Source organism: Pelodiscus sinensis, chromosome 2 (assembly GCF_052426305.1).
Source record: "Pelodiscus sinensis isolate ZL-2025 chromosome 2, ASM5242630v1, whole genome shotgun sequence".
In the NCBI taxonomy this organism is placed as follows: Eukaryota; Metazoa; Chordata; order Testudines; family Trionychidae; genus Pelodiscus; species Pelodiscus sinensis.
The window spans coordinates 23,699,147-23,718,143 of record NC_143053.1 but is presented as its reverse complement, the minus strand read 5'-3'; the positions used below and the strand labels follow the sequence as shown (position 1 = coordinate 23,718,143).

The 18,997-nt window shown below is 41.3% G+C and overlaps 1 protein-coding gene across 5 annotated transcripts in view; it reads left to right on the top strand.

Annotated features, from left to right (window-relative positions):
• DEPTOR (DEP domain containing MTOR interacting protein) overlaps positions 1 to 15,964 on the top strand; it is a 130,147-nt gene extending 114,183 nt beyond the window's left edge. For all 5 annotated transcript variants that reach the window (XM_075920181.2, XM_025178687.3, XM_014580813.4 and 2 more), the window contains one exon: positions 8,395 to 15,964. In XM_075920181.2, coding sequence (XP_075776296.1) covers positions 8,395 to 8,523 — 129 coding nt within the window. In that variant the 3' untranslated portion in view covers positions 8,524 to 15,964. The remainder of the gene's footprint in view (positions 1 to 8,394) is intronic.
• Positions 15,965 to 18,997: the final 3,033 nt, after the last annotated feature.

The window sequence follows — 18,997 nt, the reverse complement described above, 5'->3', positions numbered from 1 at the left end:
TAGTCATACCCAATCAGAAACAACTGCACTTTTGTTTGTGAAAACAAGGAGAACAGCTATTTGACTTACCACTTAAATACATTACAGGCTTGATTCTGCTCAGGTATGGCACTGGCTTTAAATTCCATCACTTTTGGAGACTTCTCTACACTTCAAAGAAGCCTTCCCACCCCCGGAGGAATCAACCCCTATGTGCAGAATTAGAGTCCGAGTGAAGTTCTGAGTCCTCTCTACTCCCAGTGAATTTAGTGGAAGCACCTTGTAATGTCACATCCTTCCTATACATTTGGCAACTTGCAGCATCAAATTTAGCGCTTCTTGATATTTTAAAATGAATGTTTGTAGTTATATTAACCCCAGATTCCCTATGTATAACTTTTCTTTTAGTAGCTAGTTTATATGTAGACGTGCAAGTAAAAAGCACAAAAAGGCCAAAGCATAAAAAGGAGGCATTCCCAATCTTAAGCATTTTCTTCTGCTGCTATTGATGCATTACTTTACCCCAGACTTCCATTTCTCTTTTAATTTAATGCATTTATAGAGTGCCATATACAATAAATAATAGTCCTTAAAGCCAAGCATACAATTAGCGAGTTGCTGAGGAAGCTTTCACAATGCACCTGAATCTTGATCTACTTTCCTGCCTGGTGTTTCTTGTTGGGACTTTTGCTGACCACACGGTTTCAGTCAGTCTAATGGGTTTTCATTTGCACACGGATTCCCCATTAGTCTTCCTGGGTACTATTATTCCACATACCTGTTTTTGTAAGACTCCCATTCTGGACTCTAACGCTCTGATTCTCCATGTACTTCCACTCATGTTTAACTTTATGTATGTGAGTAACATGGTTGACTTCTGTGGGATTACTTACAAGTATAATATTAAACATGTACTAAAGTGGTGTAGGCTCATGGGCTGTGAATATTATTATAACTTTCTAACAATAATGTGCTTTGAGGATTGAGGCTGGTTGTCCTCTTCTTGATGTGCAACTTTCTAAACTGCACTCCTGCTCATGGTTGCCAGGTGTCTGGTTTTCACCTGGACAGTCCGATAATTGCATCAGAAAATAACGGAATACTGGACATGTAAAATGCAGCAACTTTTCTTTTCTTTTTTTTTCTTAACAAGTTTGCCCCCCTTCCCCCCCCCCCTTTTTTTTCTCAACCAATTTTTTTCCCCGCCAAGTTCGAGATTTTTTTGTGAAGGTATCTGGCAACCCTACTCCTGCTACAAAAGACCTGACAAATACCAACAAATTAATTGGCAAAACAACTCCCATCTGGTAGGCCAGGCCCTTTTAAAGATTGGACACACACAAGCTCAATACATTGCACAGGGTCATAGAGTAAAGAACAGAATTCAGATAGTCTAACCCCAAGTCTTCCTTTCTTTTATTTGTCTATTTTGCCTATTCTAATTAAGTAGATTTTCAGAAGTGATGGCCTAACTTGACTCCCAGTGAAATCAATGGTCAATTTCCCATTGCCTCCAGTTAGAGCCTACCTAAGCTGGTGCTCAGTGTTGTTGAATGTCCAACCATATTTTAGTTTCTTTTTTACGTAGCTTCTTGTTACTAATTTTGTCACTCAGTCTTAGAGGTCTCTGGGTGTGGAGCATCATAAAAAATGATTATCTTTTAAAAATGTAATCGCTTGCTTTGTTCTAAAAAATCCTATGGAAAAATATCAACTTTGACATTTAAATGGCTTGACCCCACAATCTTTATTAAATACAAAAACAAAAGCCTCACAGTTCTTCAAACTCCAGAGAGATTTTTGCCTGAATAAAGACTGAAGAACGGGGTGCATAGGAGTTGCAATGTGGACACATTTGTTATTCCATACATGAAGTTATTTTTCTTTCCTGGAAATTGCCAAGCATTTTCTGGGAACACTGTTATGACATTAAGTAAGCTTACAGCTTCTATAGCATTTGAAATAGAACTGCAACTCTCTGGAGATGAAATCCAGTGTTTTATGCAAGAACTGGATCCTTGCCGGCTCCCACAACGCCCACTCTACAGCCAATTACACATTTGCTAAGACTATTTACAGAGCTGAACACACAGCTGCAGTTGATTCTGTTTTATTGCAGTAAACTCAGTTATGTTGAAAAGGATGTTGCTCATATTTAAACCTTTGGATCATGTACAGTGGTAGTCCAAATGTGATGTTCCAGCCCTCATTGTATTAATACAACAGGGATTTCATGAAGCACGTTTGAGAGATCTAAAATACTAAGTTGCTTTTAGAACCTCTGATTTTTATCTCCTTTTATCTTCATCTTCTTGTATGACGATGTAAAGATTAAGAAAATGGAAGCAGACCATCCCAGTACTGTTTGTGCTTGCTTTTATCTGGAGGGGGAAAACATACATCTTTCCTTGGATCTTCTCTTGACAGTATCTCAGTTCACAGTACTTGTCAATATAGTTATTTGTTTTACACAGGATTATTTCAGGAACTTTGTTATAAGTTGTACAACTGAAGTTTGAATATTTTTACTTACCAGATAATAAATGATCCTGTATGTTACTGCTTCTTTTTAAAGGTGACCTACAAGGCAAAATAACAAACGTCTATCCTTTATTGTTCCTGTATGACAGGCATGTCCAAAGTCCGGCCCGCGGGCCAAATGCGGCCCGCGGTCGGATTTAATACGGCCCTCCGCTTCTCCCGGCTCCCCGGTGCTTTTTTTAACTGGCGCGCTCAGCGCGCCGCTTCGGGCCGCCGCCGCGGTCCCAAACCCTGCCCCTGCACTCCGCTTTGGGGCTGAGAGTGCAGGGACAGCCCCCACTTCCTCCCCCTCTCCTGGCTCCCCGGCACTCCTCTGACTGGCGCCGCTTCCGGCTGTGCCGCCGCCGTCCATGGCGGCCACTGCGGTCCTAAAGTCCACCATGTAGGGCACGTCCGCAGCCCCGCTCCCCCGCTTGGCTACGGGTTCGCCCTGCCCCCGGGCCGCCGTGAGGCCAGCGTGCCCTGCGCTCTCCGCCCGCCTCTGACCCTGCAAGCCCTCTACCTTGGGGCTGAGAGTGCAGGGACGGACTCCGCAGCTGCTGAGATCAGGGACGGACTCCGCAGCTGCTGAGATCAGGGACTGCCTTTGAACCAGACCTAGTCTATGTACTGCAGTCCAGATCTCAGTTTCACCCTTCACATTAGTGTAGGCAAGTTTTTTTTTCAATTGAGATGAATACATTGTAAAATCTCAGTTAATGTCAGTTGGTCTAAATCAGTTATAAATATATTTGGACACAACATGTATAGTTGGTGTTATGTCGTTTGCCGTTTGCAATAAACTTTGCATAAAATAGTTAATTTGCATTTAATTTTAATGGTTCAAAGAATGTCAGGCAAAATGGTCGGCCCTCACGCATGTTCACTTCATCAAATCTGGCCCTCTTTGAAAAAAGTTTGGACACCCCTGCTGTATGACATTTAAAGAAGACCTTAAACTGGACAGAGAGTATTTTATTTTTAAATCTTTATAAATAATTGTATAAAAACTTGAATTCCATGCTTTTCTTGGAGGACCTTGTCAAGTTCTTTGGGGGTCTGGATCTCAGTGTAGGAAGCTGGGACAAGCTGAGATTTTCTCTGGCCCAAATGAGAGTGAGAGGATATTAAGTTTTACAGTAGAATCTCAGCATTACAAACAACAGAGTTACCAACTGACCAGGCAACCACACACCTCATTTGGAACTGGAAATAGACAATCAGGCAACAGCAGAGATTTTTTTAAAAAATGCAAATTGAGCACAGTATTAGGTTAAACATAAACTACTAAAACAATAAAAGCAGGGCATGATTTAAAAACTGAGGAAATTGGGCTTATTTAGTCTGCAGAAGAGAAGGGAGGGTGGGGGATGGGGATTTGATAGCAGTCTTCGATTACCTGAAAGGGGTTTCCGAACTGTTCCCTCTAATTTTTCCCACCCCAGCGCAGAATGAATTTCGTTATGTGCACCAATATGGAGGTAATGTGAAAAGTGGAGGTGATGAACAACATATCACCTTCTTCTTATTGGTGCACATAACAAAATGCATGTGGCTGGGGTGGAGCCAAGGAGTTCTGAGGATAGGAGGGGGCTTAGTTTTGGGGCAGAGGGTTGGGATGCAGGAGTGTGAGGGCTCTGGGGATGAGGGGCTCAGGGCTGGAAAAAAGGACTAGGGTGCAAGGGCTCTGTCTGGGGGTGCAGGCTCTGGGGTGGTGCTGGGACAGAGGGTGGGTGAAGAAGTGTGAGGGGGAGCATGGGGTAGCCAATGGCAGGGGGCTCCAGAGGCACAGGGTTCAAAGGGAGGGAGTCTGGACTGCTTGGGTTAGTGGGGGCAAGCTGCCCTAGATGCAGCAAATGGGGGACTGGCTGCTCCAGCCACTCAGCTGTGGCAGGGGAACTCTGGGACCGGTCAATGGTGACTTCACTGGGCCCAGAATTCACATGATCATTGCAGAAATGTATTTTTTTTTAAATGAAAAGCGATCTGCTATTTTGTATCTGTTAAAACAGTACTTTTAGTACCACCTGGTAGCAATTTGTAAAAGTGCTTGGACTTCCTAAAAACAGTGGTACAAATCATCGTTGATTTTATTTATCAGCATTAGGTGTTGACAAGAACAGAAACCAGTTCAGAATGAGGGTCTTATTCTGCTATTTTGTGGGTAAATTGCCAGATTTTTCTCTTAATATAAATGACAAGATAAAATTCATCCCCACTTTAGCGCTTTTTATATTAGTGGTCTCATGAACATTTGCATTCAGGCATCTATAAAATTAAGTGTTTCTTTGGAACGGTTCTAGTGAAACCTTGCAGTATTCCCTTATGCCAAGTACTGCTGCAGGAATTCCTAGCATTTTCTTATCTTTCAGGACTTTCAGACTTAAAACATTGTGCATACAGTACTAAAATCACAGGAACACTGTTAAGAACAGTTTTGTAAAGGGAAGGATTTCCTTGGTATTCATACAGGAGTTGGACCTTCCTGGTTGGGCACCCTGGGGACCTGACAGGTCCTGAATGAGAGGATTTGGTGGATCAGAGGAGGTCCAATGTATATATGAATATCGTTTATGGATAAATAGTTCATTCTTAAAACAATATTATTGTACTGATTTTACAGTTAACGTTAGCCTACCTTCCTTTTACAAAACTGAATGGGTAGGAACGGTGAAAAAGCCAGAATGGGTAGGAATGGGGGCCCTAGCCTCTGTTTCTCAGGGGCTGGAAATGGATGACTGGAGAGGGATCACTTGATTCCCTGTTCTGTTCACTCCCTCTGGGGCATCCGACATTGGCTACTGTTGGCAGACAGGATACTGGGCAGGATGGACCTTTGGTCTGACCCAGTATGGCCATTCTTATGTCCCTCCCCTCATAGCCCATGCTTCCCTGCTGCCCCCAGGCCAGGACTCCAGCCTGGCCCCACTGCTGCCTCAGTCCCCCAGGGCTCTCTAGCGGCCGCTGGCCGGATTGCTGCTAGGGCTGAAGCTCCGGGACCAGGGTGAGGCCAGAGATCCCAGCTGCTGGACCCAGAACGGAGCCAGGGCTGCCACTGGGGTCAGAGCTCCTGGGCTAATGGGGCTACCCCCCCCCCCCCAACATGAGGCTCCCGGTTGAGTTACCAGTCCCCCCTACCGCACTTCTGCCCCACTACCAGATCTCCCTGGTCCTGGGATCAGTGGTCCAGGAACATCCATGGTCTGTGCTGGACCACAGATGTTGCCAGAGCAGAGAGTCACGTTTTAGGGAGGTACAACCCTTATTAGTGAATATTTAGATTATCAGTAAGCAGCCAAAAGACAAGGAGGAATGAATGCCGGTTGAAGCTCCCTACTCCAGCACCTTTGGGACCTGACCAGTGCCAAACCAGTGAATTTGCTGAACCATAAGAGGTTAATGATGTTTAGCAGCATTACCAACACTTCCATTGCTTAATGGGCCCTTAGGAGATATTTAAGGGTAAATTAGAGCTAAATAACAGCACAGAACACTGAGAGCCAGACAATGGTGGCTGTAAAATTTTATGGGACTGTGGGAAACTTGGGCAGTCCCATGATAAGTAGATATCCAGCGAACTAAAATGATGCCTGACCACGGATGTTGCCGGATGAGAGAGTGCCAGACTAGAGAGGTTCAGCCTGTATTACTTACTTAATATTTTTTAGAAGTTCTGGATAGGGATGTTAGATATAGCGTAATTGAATAGTTGCATGAAATCTCTCTGTTTACAGAACTATTCGATAGTCCCTGGTGGGGGGGAGCAGAAGCCGGTGTGCTCCCGGCCCCACTCCCAGGGAGCCCCCTCCAACCCTGTGCTGCTGCCTCTGTATCCAGCAGCAGCCCCTGTCCACCTTCCACTGAGCAGCCTCTGTCCATGGCAAACCTGGGCCTACCGTGGATAGAGACTGGTCCTTGGCAGCAACCCCTGACTGCGGGGGGTCCAAGCTCCTCATGGACAGAGGCTGGAGTAACCCCCAGGCTTGCTGCAGACAGAGTCTGCTTCATGTCAGCTCCCCCGCATTCCCCCCGCCCTGCTGCCTCTGATAGAGGCAGCAGAGTGGGGGTGGGGGCAGGTGGCACCACAGAGTTGGTGCTAGAGTGAACCAGCTTTTAAGCTGGCTTCCATCAGCACTGGCTCCTGCCTCCCCTTCCCACCGCTGTCTGTAGGAGGCAACAAGGAGGGGGGCAGGCGGGTCCACAGAGCCGGCACACACACACAGCCAAAAGCTGGCTCCCCACACATATCGGGTCCAGCCTGCCCCCACTCATACTCTGCGCTGCTGCCTCTCTATCAGAGGCAGCAGTGCAGGGGGTAGGGGAAGGCAGATCTGATGCTTGTGAGGAGCCTGCTTAAAACCAGCATGAACAGGACAGGATGAATCGCATGGCATCCTCCTTTCTGCATGATTCTAACTTTTTAAAGTGCAAAATATTGCTGGTAAAATATTTCACATCCAAACATTTCACAGAAAGTGACCATTTTTCACTGAACATTTTTATTTCATTTGAATAAAATAAAACAAAAATAAATAAATTTTGAATTTGAAAACATTTCACTGCCTCCAATTGGTCAGTGTTTTTTATGACAATTTGAAAAATGTTTTCAGGAAATTTTAAAAAATTAGCTTTTCTAAAAATTTCTGGCAGGGAGGGGGACTAGTACTTTCTGATTCGCTCTAATACTAAGTGACTATTACTCCCATTGATTATTGGAACTTAACAACTTGGATTCTTAGGGTGAAATTCTTGCCATTGGCTTCAGTGGATCAGGATTTCACCTTTAGGCCCTGATTCCACTTATGCATGCATTTAATTTTCTTTTAATCCTGTTAGTGCTGTTGGAGTAACAGGATTTTTTAGACCATGCACTGCTTGGGTCCAGAGCCTTATTGTTCTACAGATTTTTAAAGTACTGTACTATGTGAATCATGGTATTATATGAAAAATTGAATGATACAGTGGAAGTAGTTAAATATTCTGTAGTTTTGAAAGAGCCTCCTGTTTTTAATGATATTCCTCACATCTGTCCTTAGAAATTAACCTTTACATGGTGGAATCCTTCAGAACTATAGAACTGTTAGGTGTTTCAAATGTAGCTCTTGTCTGTTTTCATACAAGAAACTATTCTTAAAGACAAAGAGGACCAGGGAGGCAGAAGCATTAAAAGCATTACAGTCATAGAATACTAGAACTGGAAGGGACCTCAAGAGGTCATAAAGTCAAGTCCCCTGCCCTCATGGCAGGACCAAGCACCGTCTAGATCATCTCTGATAGATGTCTATCCAACCTGCTTTTAAACATTTCCAATGATGGAGATTCCACAATCTCTCTAGGCAATTTATTCCCATTTTTAACCACTCTGATAGTCTTATCATTCTGGTTTGCCTTGGCCATCAGACTGTATCCCACACCATAGTATCTAAATACCTAAGTCTCTATAGTACTCAGTAGCTGATTGCTGCTATCTTCTGTTATTTCTTCATTGATTCTCTTCTCTAGGGCTTGATCTAATGCCCACAGAAGTCAATAGAAAGACTCAGTGAGCTTTGGATCAGGTTGTTAGGCACTTAGCATTTGATTGACTAGTCAATCAGGAGCTTGCTTCATTATCTGTCCCTTTTAATCTTTTCAGATATTAGAAGCGAGTTAAACAGGGAGTTTACTCCTTGCACATTGACGTATTTGAACTCTTGCAGTGAGATATTAGTATTATTTTGTATTTCATTTATTTATTAGTTATCTATTGGCACGGTCTCACCAAATGTGAAAAAATGTGCAAATGTTAATTCTGTTGGAGAAATGAATTGACTGAGTAGAATATTGTTGCATCTGCCACAAAGGGAAGCGCAAGTCCACCACAATTGTAATACATCCCTTCTCTTTTCCCTGTAGGTCTGTCAGTTTGTGGTTTCTGTGAATGGACTCAATGTTCTTCATGTGGACTACAGGACAGTGAGCAATCTCATTCTGACTGGCCCTCGAACTATTGTCATGGAAGTGATGGAGGAATTAGACTCCTGAAAAGGACATTCCCTTACAGCAAACTGTGATTAGAAATTGGAGAGCCAATCTCTGGCCAAACGACACAAGAAGGTGAAACTCTGCCTTGTCAAACTAGATTATTTTGCCATTTGGTACTTCCCTTCAGTTTAACAATAGTAGCTGTGGTTCATATGCTAAGAAGTGAACAGTATATGCCAGCATGTTACCATTTAAGACCCAATCTTGCTGAAGACAAGGACAGGGTCTTTATTTGTCAATCCAGCTCTATCTATTGGGATGGTATGCTACTGAAAAGGCTGTGCGTAATCTCGCCTGCCGTTCAACCATGTGATCACAATACTTGAAAAGGAGAAAGAAATGAAGTTGCTGTCAGGTAAGGTTTGCAGATGGTAGGGTTGGCATATGAATGTTAGTGAACTCTTCTCTATGAAATTTAGGGGTGTCCAAAGTGCATCCCAGGAGAGCAGCTGCCTGCTATTCCCTATCTGTAATCATAGAGTGAAGAAAAAGGTGATCAACTTCAGACGTTTATTGTTGTTGAATGTAAACAGCTAGCAGACAACATTAAAATTCGCAGATATAAAAATGTGTGCCTTTCTGTGGAAAGCACTGTATTACCAGAGATGAATAGCCCTGTAAAAACCTGCCACAATTGTTCTATGAAGGAAAACACAAGAGCAGACAAATGTTATGAATGTGAGCATTAATTTTTCATTTTAAAAATACAGTCTTTGAAAACCAGTCCTCTTAGCAAGGTGTCAAAGTACAAATTTTGGAAATTTTTATCTTTATACCTTCTGTCTAAAATAGTTTAATCTCCTGGTACCTTGTCATTTTGGTTCTTTTCACAAAGTTGGTATTCCTGATATAAGAAGATTAATAAGATTTTAGAGAGCTGAGGTCAGAGAATCACAATGTTAGCATTAGCACTGAAATAGTAGCTCTGATATGGTACAGTGCATTTCAAATTGAAGTAAAGTACTTGAATGTGTCCTTGATTACCAGCATTTTCAAACCTGGAAAAGCTTAAAAACAACAAATGTGCCATATAATAATTTACATCTGATACCATTATTAATAAAATATTGTATTTAACTGACTCTTCCTCATTTTAGAAATAAGCAGAAATTTTTGTTGATGTACTTGTGGAAAAATATTTGTAAAATGTACATGTGAATGATATACGTTCCTGAATCTAAATTAGTTCTCAATTCTGTTATAACTGGAGTGCCATAGGTCTCTCAAATTGAGATTAATTGAATGTATGCTGTCTTATTCACAAAACATAAATATGTATATCCATAGATTGTAGGCTTTCTGGTACAGTTGAGTTTATATACAGTAATACCTTTTTAATTAAATACGAACACTTGACATTCAGTATGAGAATATCCAAAAACCTTAACTAAGTATTTTTTGAAAAAAAAAAAACCTTTAAAAAACAACAATGATCCTGTAGCACCTTAAAGACTAACCAAAAATATGTATAGTCTCTAAGGTGCTATAGGATCATTGTTGGTTTTTTAATTTGTTTTGTTTTGTTTTGTTTTGTTACAGACTAACACGGCTACCCCTCTGAGACTTTTTACCTATTTTGGTATTTTTCCATACTAAGCGCTTTGACTCTGTTTATACTAAGAAATTGGCCTCATCACACATTATTCTTGCAATGTGATTTTCACTCAGCTTTGCACAAGCTATTTGCACAAGCTTGATTAAAGGAGTGATAAGACTTTGAGATTGTTTGAGCTTGCTACATCAAAAGTGAAATTGTATGTTGGCTTATTTTCTAAGCATCTGAAAAAGGCCGTACTTTGAGTGACTCACAATAAAAATTCCTCATAATTCCTTAATGTTTACCGCTGTAAGATCTTAAATGCTCTGAGAATACTATCCCCGTATAAAAACCTTGTGTTTGGGGGTTCTTAACATTTTGTGTTAGAGTTGCTTAGTCCTTATACAAATGTAGCTGAAGAATTCTTGTACACATCTAACTCCTTCATCACACCATACTAATATATTGCTAGTTCCATAATGTTAAGTGCAACTAAAATAAATAGGTTTTTGCAAGAGGGTTTCTTATACTTACATTTCCACACTGCATAATGTTATGTGACATGGCATTAATGTACAGCTTTTATGTCTTTGATCAGCTTCACATGAACTTAAGCTGTAGGATGAAGTCCCAGAAAAGCTTCTAATATGATAAATGGCTGCTATTTAGCTTATGTATATAAGAATAGGAAAGCTTCCACAAATATTTCTAATTTATTATATCCTTTTCTTCTGTGGCAAGGGCCCCTCTTCCCCAAGCCACTACTGGGGTTTTGCAGCGGGTCTCAGTGGTAGGGAGCCCGAGCCAGGGGCCCACAGGCTCCCTCCTTTGCTGCCTTTACCTAATGCTGGTCCAACTTGTTCTCTCCCTTTCTTCCTCTCTGCCTCTCCACCACCTTCCTTTCGTCCTCTCACTCTCCTCTCCAGCCTCCAACTGCTGAGGCTTTTAAAGGCCCTCAGAGAGACAGCAGAGAAGTCAGCTGGCCCCAATTTGCCAGGGTAGGTTAACTATTCAAATGCAAAGGATTCTTTTACAGACAATGATAAGCATTTTGCTAATATCAGCATTGTACTTGTATTTCCTTGATGTAGTTAGTATGCTGCTACCACTTCTCTGTATCCTCCAGGCAATTATGAAACTAGGTCAGAATTTAGCTTCCAAATGCCATAGAGAGAGCTCTTGAGATCCTAGTAAGAAGGAATGCAGTGAAGATGAAGGGGAGATTTGTGCGTCTCATTATAGAATATGGCATTTTGATTCATGAGATACATTAGTTTCTGTTGCAGTTTGAATGCCACTGCTTGCCTACCATTTAATGGCAATTTCCATATTGTTTTCTAAACTTGATTTGTGATCCAGAGTTGAATAACTTCTTTCCCTCTTCATTGTTACAGAGATGTTTAATATTCTCTATATATTTGAGCTGTACAATTTCTTAAAACTATTTGTGAGATTTAAAAAAAAATCATATGATATGTATCAACTCAGATTAGAATGTGATCTCACTACACATGATAGTGTTTCACATCACACTCCCCATCGGCACCTGGCGCATATTAGAGAAGCTAATGATCCAACCAGCAATGAATCCTATTCACATGCTAAGAAAAAGACAGTCACAGAGTGACATCCTAGCCACATTGAAGTCAATGGCAAACTCAAATTGATTTCAGTGTGGCCAGGATTTCACCCTTTCTATAAAGCCTTACATCATGTGAAGTACCACTGAAGTCAGTGGGATTAGGGAACTGCCAAACCGAAGTGAGAATATCACAGTACGGCCCACAGCAACTAACAGGGAATGAAAAGACACATGGGCAGTTTGTTACTTGGTGTAAACTGCTGTAGCTCAGTTGAAGTCCATGAAAGGGAATGGAGCAGAGACAATTTATGCCAGCTGAGGATCGGCCCCTTTGTATGCAGCAGTGAGCCTCCATATTGTCAGTTACTATGGAACCCTCCCAAGAGTTATTCTAAGGAACTGAGATAACTCATGCAAACACAAATATGCCAAACAAGCTAAAATGAAGGCCTTATAAATCTTGTGCAACTTAATGTAGTAAACCTAAAAGGTCTGGTGAAATAAACAGGAGTATAAAATTAGAAGGTACATATACATTCAGCAGGCCCTTTACAGAAGGTCTTGATGGAAAGTCAATATCTGTATAGAGTGCTAGGCAAATTATTAAAATAGTTGTTGAGCTAATTGGAGCACCAATTCAATATGCTTCCATATATGCACTGCTTTCATTCTCTCTGAATAGGTGAAATTTACAGGCATTACTTAAAGGATCCAATTCTGATATGCTTATTAGTGTTGAATAACCCTTTATTGGGATCCCTCATGGAGTAAAGCACTGTTCAGCGTAAGTGTATCTGAGTGTGACCGTAACTGTTTTAGAGTCCCATACAAATTGAAGGCCCAGTGCTCAGAACTGAAGAGAGACAGCACTTGTGTACAGCTATATCACAAGGACAACTGAGATATCAATGGCTCCATCCTGTCACTTCTTTTTCCATGGAAACATACTGACAGGCTGCAGTCTGGAGGAATTGCCTTCAAGGTTCCACTAGCAGAGATTCTTTCCTTTCAGTGGTGTAGATTCTTCAGCCCAAAGGAAGCAATTTGATGTTTAAGGGAAGGGTGAAATGGTGCCTGACCCTTTCTGCATATAGATTAGGAATCTGTGCATGGATGTTTCCTTTTGCCATAATTGGAATGACACAACCTGTTCTAACTACAGGGAAATGCAGTAATAATCTTAGATAAAACTGTGTTGGTGAATGTTGACATTTTAAAGACATCCTTGCTAAGTAAGAATTATTTTAAAAGAGGCAGAGAAGTTATGACCATGGCTGTAGAAGGAGAAACCTTGGAAATTCCTTCCTCATGGTCAATGCTTAAGATTGTACAATACTATGCTTCTCTTGCAATATGGTTATGTACTGTCTTTTTATAATAAACAGAGCCACCAACATAACATGAATATTACAGTAGTTGTTTAAAAGTGGAACAGTCTTTCTTTACCAGGTGTGTGACATACTTTATATTTGGTAGGGTGCTTTAAAAAGCAGTGAAACTGCAAACACAATCCTTTTTCCTCCTGTACATGGAAAATGTTCAGATAAAATGTATAATTCGTAAAGAAAAGTCCAGAGTATATTACAGAGAAGGGAATAATATGAAATAAATGACTTTTATAAACATTGTATGAATGAAAAAAAGCTTTATAAATTATTATATACATTTTTTTAGGATGAGCTTCTAATGCAATGGAATATTCAAGAGTTTAGTAGCACTTGACTTACCTCAAAATCAGATAACAAGACTTTTTGTGTTATAATCATTACATATTTAAATCTGTAATTCTTTAGTATTTTAAAGGACATTTTTAGCTTGGAAAAAATATCCACCTCAAGCTGAGTAAAGTATCCAAGTTATATACCTAAATCGAAGGTAATGTTATCCAAGTTTATATACCTAAATCCATATTGTCAGTAGGAGCAGAGGGGGCTCTGAAAATCAGGCTAATTCGTTATATGCCTCCATATCAATTTAGATGACTAACTTTGGACAGGTACATTTGAAAAAAACCCAATGTACTCTGTACTGTAAGTGGTAGTGAAGCATTCTTATAATATACTTAACTTCTTTATCCCATGTCACTGTAGTTCCTGTAATATACTGCACAATAGCTGTTCTCTGTTTTGTCTTTGAACTGTGAAATGATCATAATTGTGTACACAATTTATATTTAATTGCACTCTCATCTCTTTGTTTATTATTACAACATTCTGAAGAACTTTTATCTCAGAAGGGTTCATGCATTGGGGCTTTCCATGGTATTGGGGACAGGGAAAGTATGCAGGAATGAAGCCCATACTTTTCTTCCAAAAGCTTTATGAGCACATTTTACAGGCTTTTCTCTCCATTTGCTCCTCTTTGCTGAATAGTATAAAAGGTACTTTGTTGCCGAGTCCTACTTTCTGCTCCAGTCTTAAAATGAGTGCTTGAAGCAGCTAGTATTGTTTGACTTCTCTAACACTCAGTGTTCAAGTATTTGACTGACTCTTCATTGTGGATAAAATTTAAAAATGGTCATTAGCTCATGATAAGCTTGCAGTACTTTATGTATCAGATGTATTAGACTAAATAGGGAATAAAATTGAACTTGTATATTTTTGCAATATAGCAGCAAATTCATCTCTGCTGTAAGAGAGTATTGAGTGTAGCCAGTTAACCCCAGATCTCCATTTGACATGTCATATGAGCTGTAGGTCATACGTATCTTTTGTGTGGTCATCTGTAAATTGAGAGCTCAGAAATGTTTGATCCTCTTTTCCAGTCCATTAGGTGCATTGGAAATAGCCCAAAAACCTAAGCAACAGAAATGCACATAAGCTTTTTTGGTCTGTTACCTCACATTTTGTTGCACAGTATTGTTGAACAATCATTTATGGGTTTCTATCTCATTCATGCTGGAGTACACAGCCTCAGCACTTCTGTTCTAAATGTTTTAAACTATGAGCCATAGGGACACTCCCAAATACTATAGGGCAACATTGCTGATTTGAGTGGGGCTGCAGAAGAGTGATTACAGAAATTCATCTTCAGAGTTAATTTTTTCCTCTCCCTCTTTGCTTTTGTAATACTCTCTTATAAAACAAAGTCGTTTTCTCTCCCGTTTCATTCTGTTCCATTTAGGAACCATGAGGTTTTCCATCCTATGTTTCTAATGGAGGTTGAGATTAACAGAACTCTTGTTTACTTTCCTGTTTATCCCAGCATGACTTTGAGAATAATAGCTCTCACCCTGCAGTCTTTTCTTGGGCAAAACTCCCAAAGAGTCTTCCCAGGGGAGTTTTGCCCAAGTAAAAACTGCTGTATAGTGCCCAGGACAAGTTCACTGCTGCTGAAAATAAACAGCAAGCACAAGCCACTCTTTCTGTGCAAGCTTACTGTTATTTGGCAAACTTGGTTTAAAATTCCATTGGTAGGTGTAACTATAAACCAACAAGAATGTAGAATACAGAGGAAAAGTTTTATAGTACAGTAGGTCAAATTTTTATTGATGCTTACTTGACAGTGTCTAGATGAAAGTGTAACAAAAAGTTATACTTGGGTTCTATGAAGCAAAGTGTATTTTCTTTTAAAAAAAATCATGGAGCTACCCCAAATTATTTGCTTTAAAAAGTCTTTCATTTATGTTATGGTATATTTTAAAAAATTCAAACAGAAGAAGTCAGAAATCTAGCTTTTAAAATATTTTAGCATATTAAAATAAGGGCAAATCTCGACATAAATAGAAGAGGGACAGTCAATGGTGTCTTGCTGTTGATGTCAATGGAAACTGAAGGGCCCTTCATTAATGTTAGCCAGAACATAGGTTGGCATGATGCAGAGCAGATCCTGTGATGAAGAGCCAAATGGCCTCAGCTCACAAAGGGAGCCTAGCAGCTTATCAGATCAGCCCCCAAGCTAGCTGTATTTTGTTAAATGTACCAGCTCCTTGCTTTACGCCCAGAATATTTAAATTGGATTTGCTTGTCTCCAAACTAGTTTAAACATTGCAGAATGAAACTGTTCTCATAGGAAAATATGCAGAATAGGTTTATGGAAGAATACAAAAATACTTACAACATTTTTAATGTTTCTTCTTTGTGTGTCTCAAATTATCAGGTCACTGCCCATCATGAATTTAAGGTTATCATGGTTAGACTTTTTTCCTGCTATCTACCAGATATTGTAGGAAAAAAATGATTTAACTTTTCTTTCATTTACATACCAAAACTGCTAATCTCTATTGTGACTTAAGTGCCATATATAAAATGATGTTATTGAGATATACTGTGTAATACCAGTTTTCTAGTAAAATTGCATTAAAAAGCTTTTACTCTGTTTTATTCAGCATTACTGTATGTGCTTCTGTGATGGTTGTGTTTCATCCATGCTTCTTGTAGAGTCTCTTATCAAAGAGTTATTGTTTTGCCTGCCTTGTGGCTGCTGTCTATGGTCAGTCTCAGACTCCGTGTGAATATAAAATCCAGTTGATTTCATCCCCTAATTGGCTGGAGACACTATTTCTCTATTCTGCTTTCGCTGGGAATATTTTTTTCGAAGGTGAAGGCACAGAAAATATTTTCCTTAACTCACAGCATTGTAGACTTTCATGAAAAATGTGAGTGGCTCAAGGTTCCTAAGCTATCTTTCTAAACATTACTGCCCAACTATGACAATAATATATTGTCATAAGTAAAGGCAAATTGCCCCAATTTTTTTACACTGGTCGACATTTAATTTCTACTGGTTGTCAGTATTGTCTGTAGGTTTTGTAAATTGTAAAGATGACCTGTTGCATGTGACCCAAAGGAGTGTAGCTTCTTCGCTCTGCAGACAGCCTGAAATCAACATAACAGAAGTGCTAATTTCCTCCATGTATCTAATTTTAATATTAACTCAGAGACCTAATTAATTCTGACATTGTTAAATTTTTTGCTGTTGATATTTTTATGGGAAACATCCAGCCAACGTGTTTATTCAGTAGTATAGATTGGAAAGCCCTGCCCGGTCATCTAATCTATCCTCTAAGAAGACTATTGCACAATTATGTTGTACTGCTCTGACCATAGCTACATGCAGTCCATATTTTAATATGCCAAGCAATGGGACTGTTGTTCCATCTTTTACGAATTCTGTACATAGTGGAATGGTCTGTTGTCAGGAGATTTGTCCTAGTTTGGTTAATTTTTAAAAAAAGTTGTTGAATTACTACTAGTTTTATCCCTGGGCTCACAGGGAGGCAAACAGTTGCTTCTAAGGGAGTAGAGCAGAGGAGAGAGAAGCAGCAGCTGCCATCACTGTCAGTGGTAAAAAGGAACAGAATGAGAGCCACCTGCAGAATTAAAATTGGATTAACTTTTTGTGGGCCTGGCACCAAACATAATTGTAGGCCTCCATGGGGAAGGATTGTAGAAGACACGTAATCCACATAGGAGTTGTCTTTGACACAGCACACACCCACACAGGTTTACAATACTTACAAGTTTAAGTTGCAGGTTGAGGTGGCTGTCACAGGGTGACCAGCAATGAGTCTTTTTGCCCTAAGATTACTCACAAAGGATTCTGGGCCTCTTCCCTAATCTGAGCCTGGGCCATTGCACCGTTGGTGCCATTATAAACCTGATATGGTGCAGTAGGTACATGGCAAGGTGGTCGTTCGTATCACTCCGCCACTTTAACCCCTGACAGATACTATCAAAATAAAACACAGTGGGTAAAAACAGCTAACAAAAGCCAAAGTTGGTCAAAATACCAGTCACGTGTTGCTCCCACCAAAAGGGAACCTTCACACTATCTTACTCTAGAGCTACCGCTCCTGTCGATCTTCCCCTCTTCCTCTCCAGACTCAGCCAAACTGGGCTGGGCCTCACCTGGCTGCAATTTGGCCAAATCCAGCTTTGCATCAGGCCCAGAAGACAGAGGGCAGGAAGCTCTAATTATTCCTGAGGTGCTGGTGGGGGGATGGAACACTGGGGCTCCAGCTGCTCGGCAGAGTCCAGGTTAAAGGGGGTGACTTGGTGCTAGGAGCACCCACTGTCTAGGGTGAGTGTCCCCCGGGTGCCACCTCCCCGCAGTATGGTCCAAGATCCCCACACACTCCACCACCCAGCTCTGCCTCTACATTGAAATAACATACCAGAGCAGGTGCACAGTGCCCTCTTGCCAGTAGTGCTGCATGCTCAGTGGGGGCTGTGCCATCTGCACAAGAGCACCATGAGGGAGCTCAGCTGTTCACTCAGCAGCCAGAAAATGCTGACTAGAGCCTTCCAAGCCCCTCCCACACACACACTTTGCCAAGCATATGAGCCACTGTGGGAGGGGGAGAGCTGAGGCCAGATACATTATATGGCCTCCTGCTTTGCAAGACCTGGGCCTGCAACAGCAGGGCTGCCCTGAGCCCTTTTTCTGCAAGGCACTAACATGTTCTCCTGTCAGCGGGTGGATAGCCAAACATGCCCTAGCTCCCCCCAGCTCGACTCAAACTTCCCTCTTTACCCACCAGCCCCAGGGAGAGCTGCCATTAGCCAGGGGAGGGATGCTGGGCCCCTTGCTGACTCTGAGCCTGGGCCATGGCACCACTGACGCCATTATGAACCCAGTACTGTGCAGCAGGGGCATGACAAGTTGGTCTTTAGTATCATTCTGCCACTTTAACCCATGACAGGTACTTTGGCTCTCAGCTTTACAGAGGTATCCTATGCATCTCAGGTATTGATATGGGCTCCCATCACCACGGTAACAGACACATCACAATCAGTAACACATTGATCCTCAATAGAAGTGTCTGTTATCCCCATTTTGCAGATGGGGACCTATGGGACAGAGACAAAGTAGGTTGCACAAGTTCACAAAGGAAGCCTGTGGTAGAGCAGGGAATTGAAACCAGGTCCCCCAAGACAGTGCTCTGTCCTCCAGACCACTCTTCCTCTCTCATTCCTCCTTCTGTTACAGACTTCCTACTCATTATACGTGAGGCTTCCTCAGCTACCCCCTTCCCTCTTCACTGGAGAGCCAGCACTCATCTTCATGGTGCTGGAACACACTATTTCTGATACATTTTGAGCCTCCTACAGCCATGAAGGGGTGCTGTATCTTGATCCTGGTTTGGGTAAAGACACCTTCTCTGTTTTCCCAGCTACCTGCCATCCCTGATGAACTGGACGGCTTCTGAGGCAGATTATTGTGTAAATGTTCTCTTCTCTCTTTCCTTTGTAGCAGCTGTTTGTGAAGCTTTGCTTTGAATTGCAACAGGCTCCCTCTAGAGTCTATGCTAGTGCCAGATTTAATGGGACAAAGCCAAAGCTCGCCAAAGTTAATGTAAATACTCCAGTTCACTGCAGTGAACTTTGGATCAGGCTCGAAATCTCCAGAAGGGT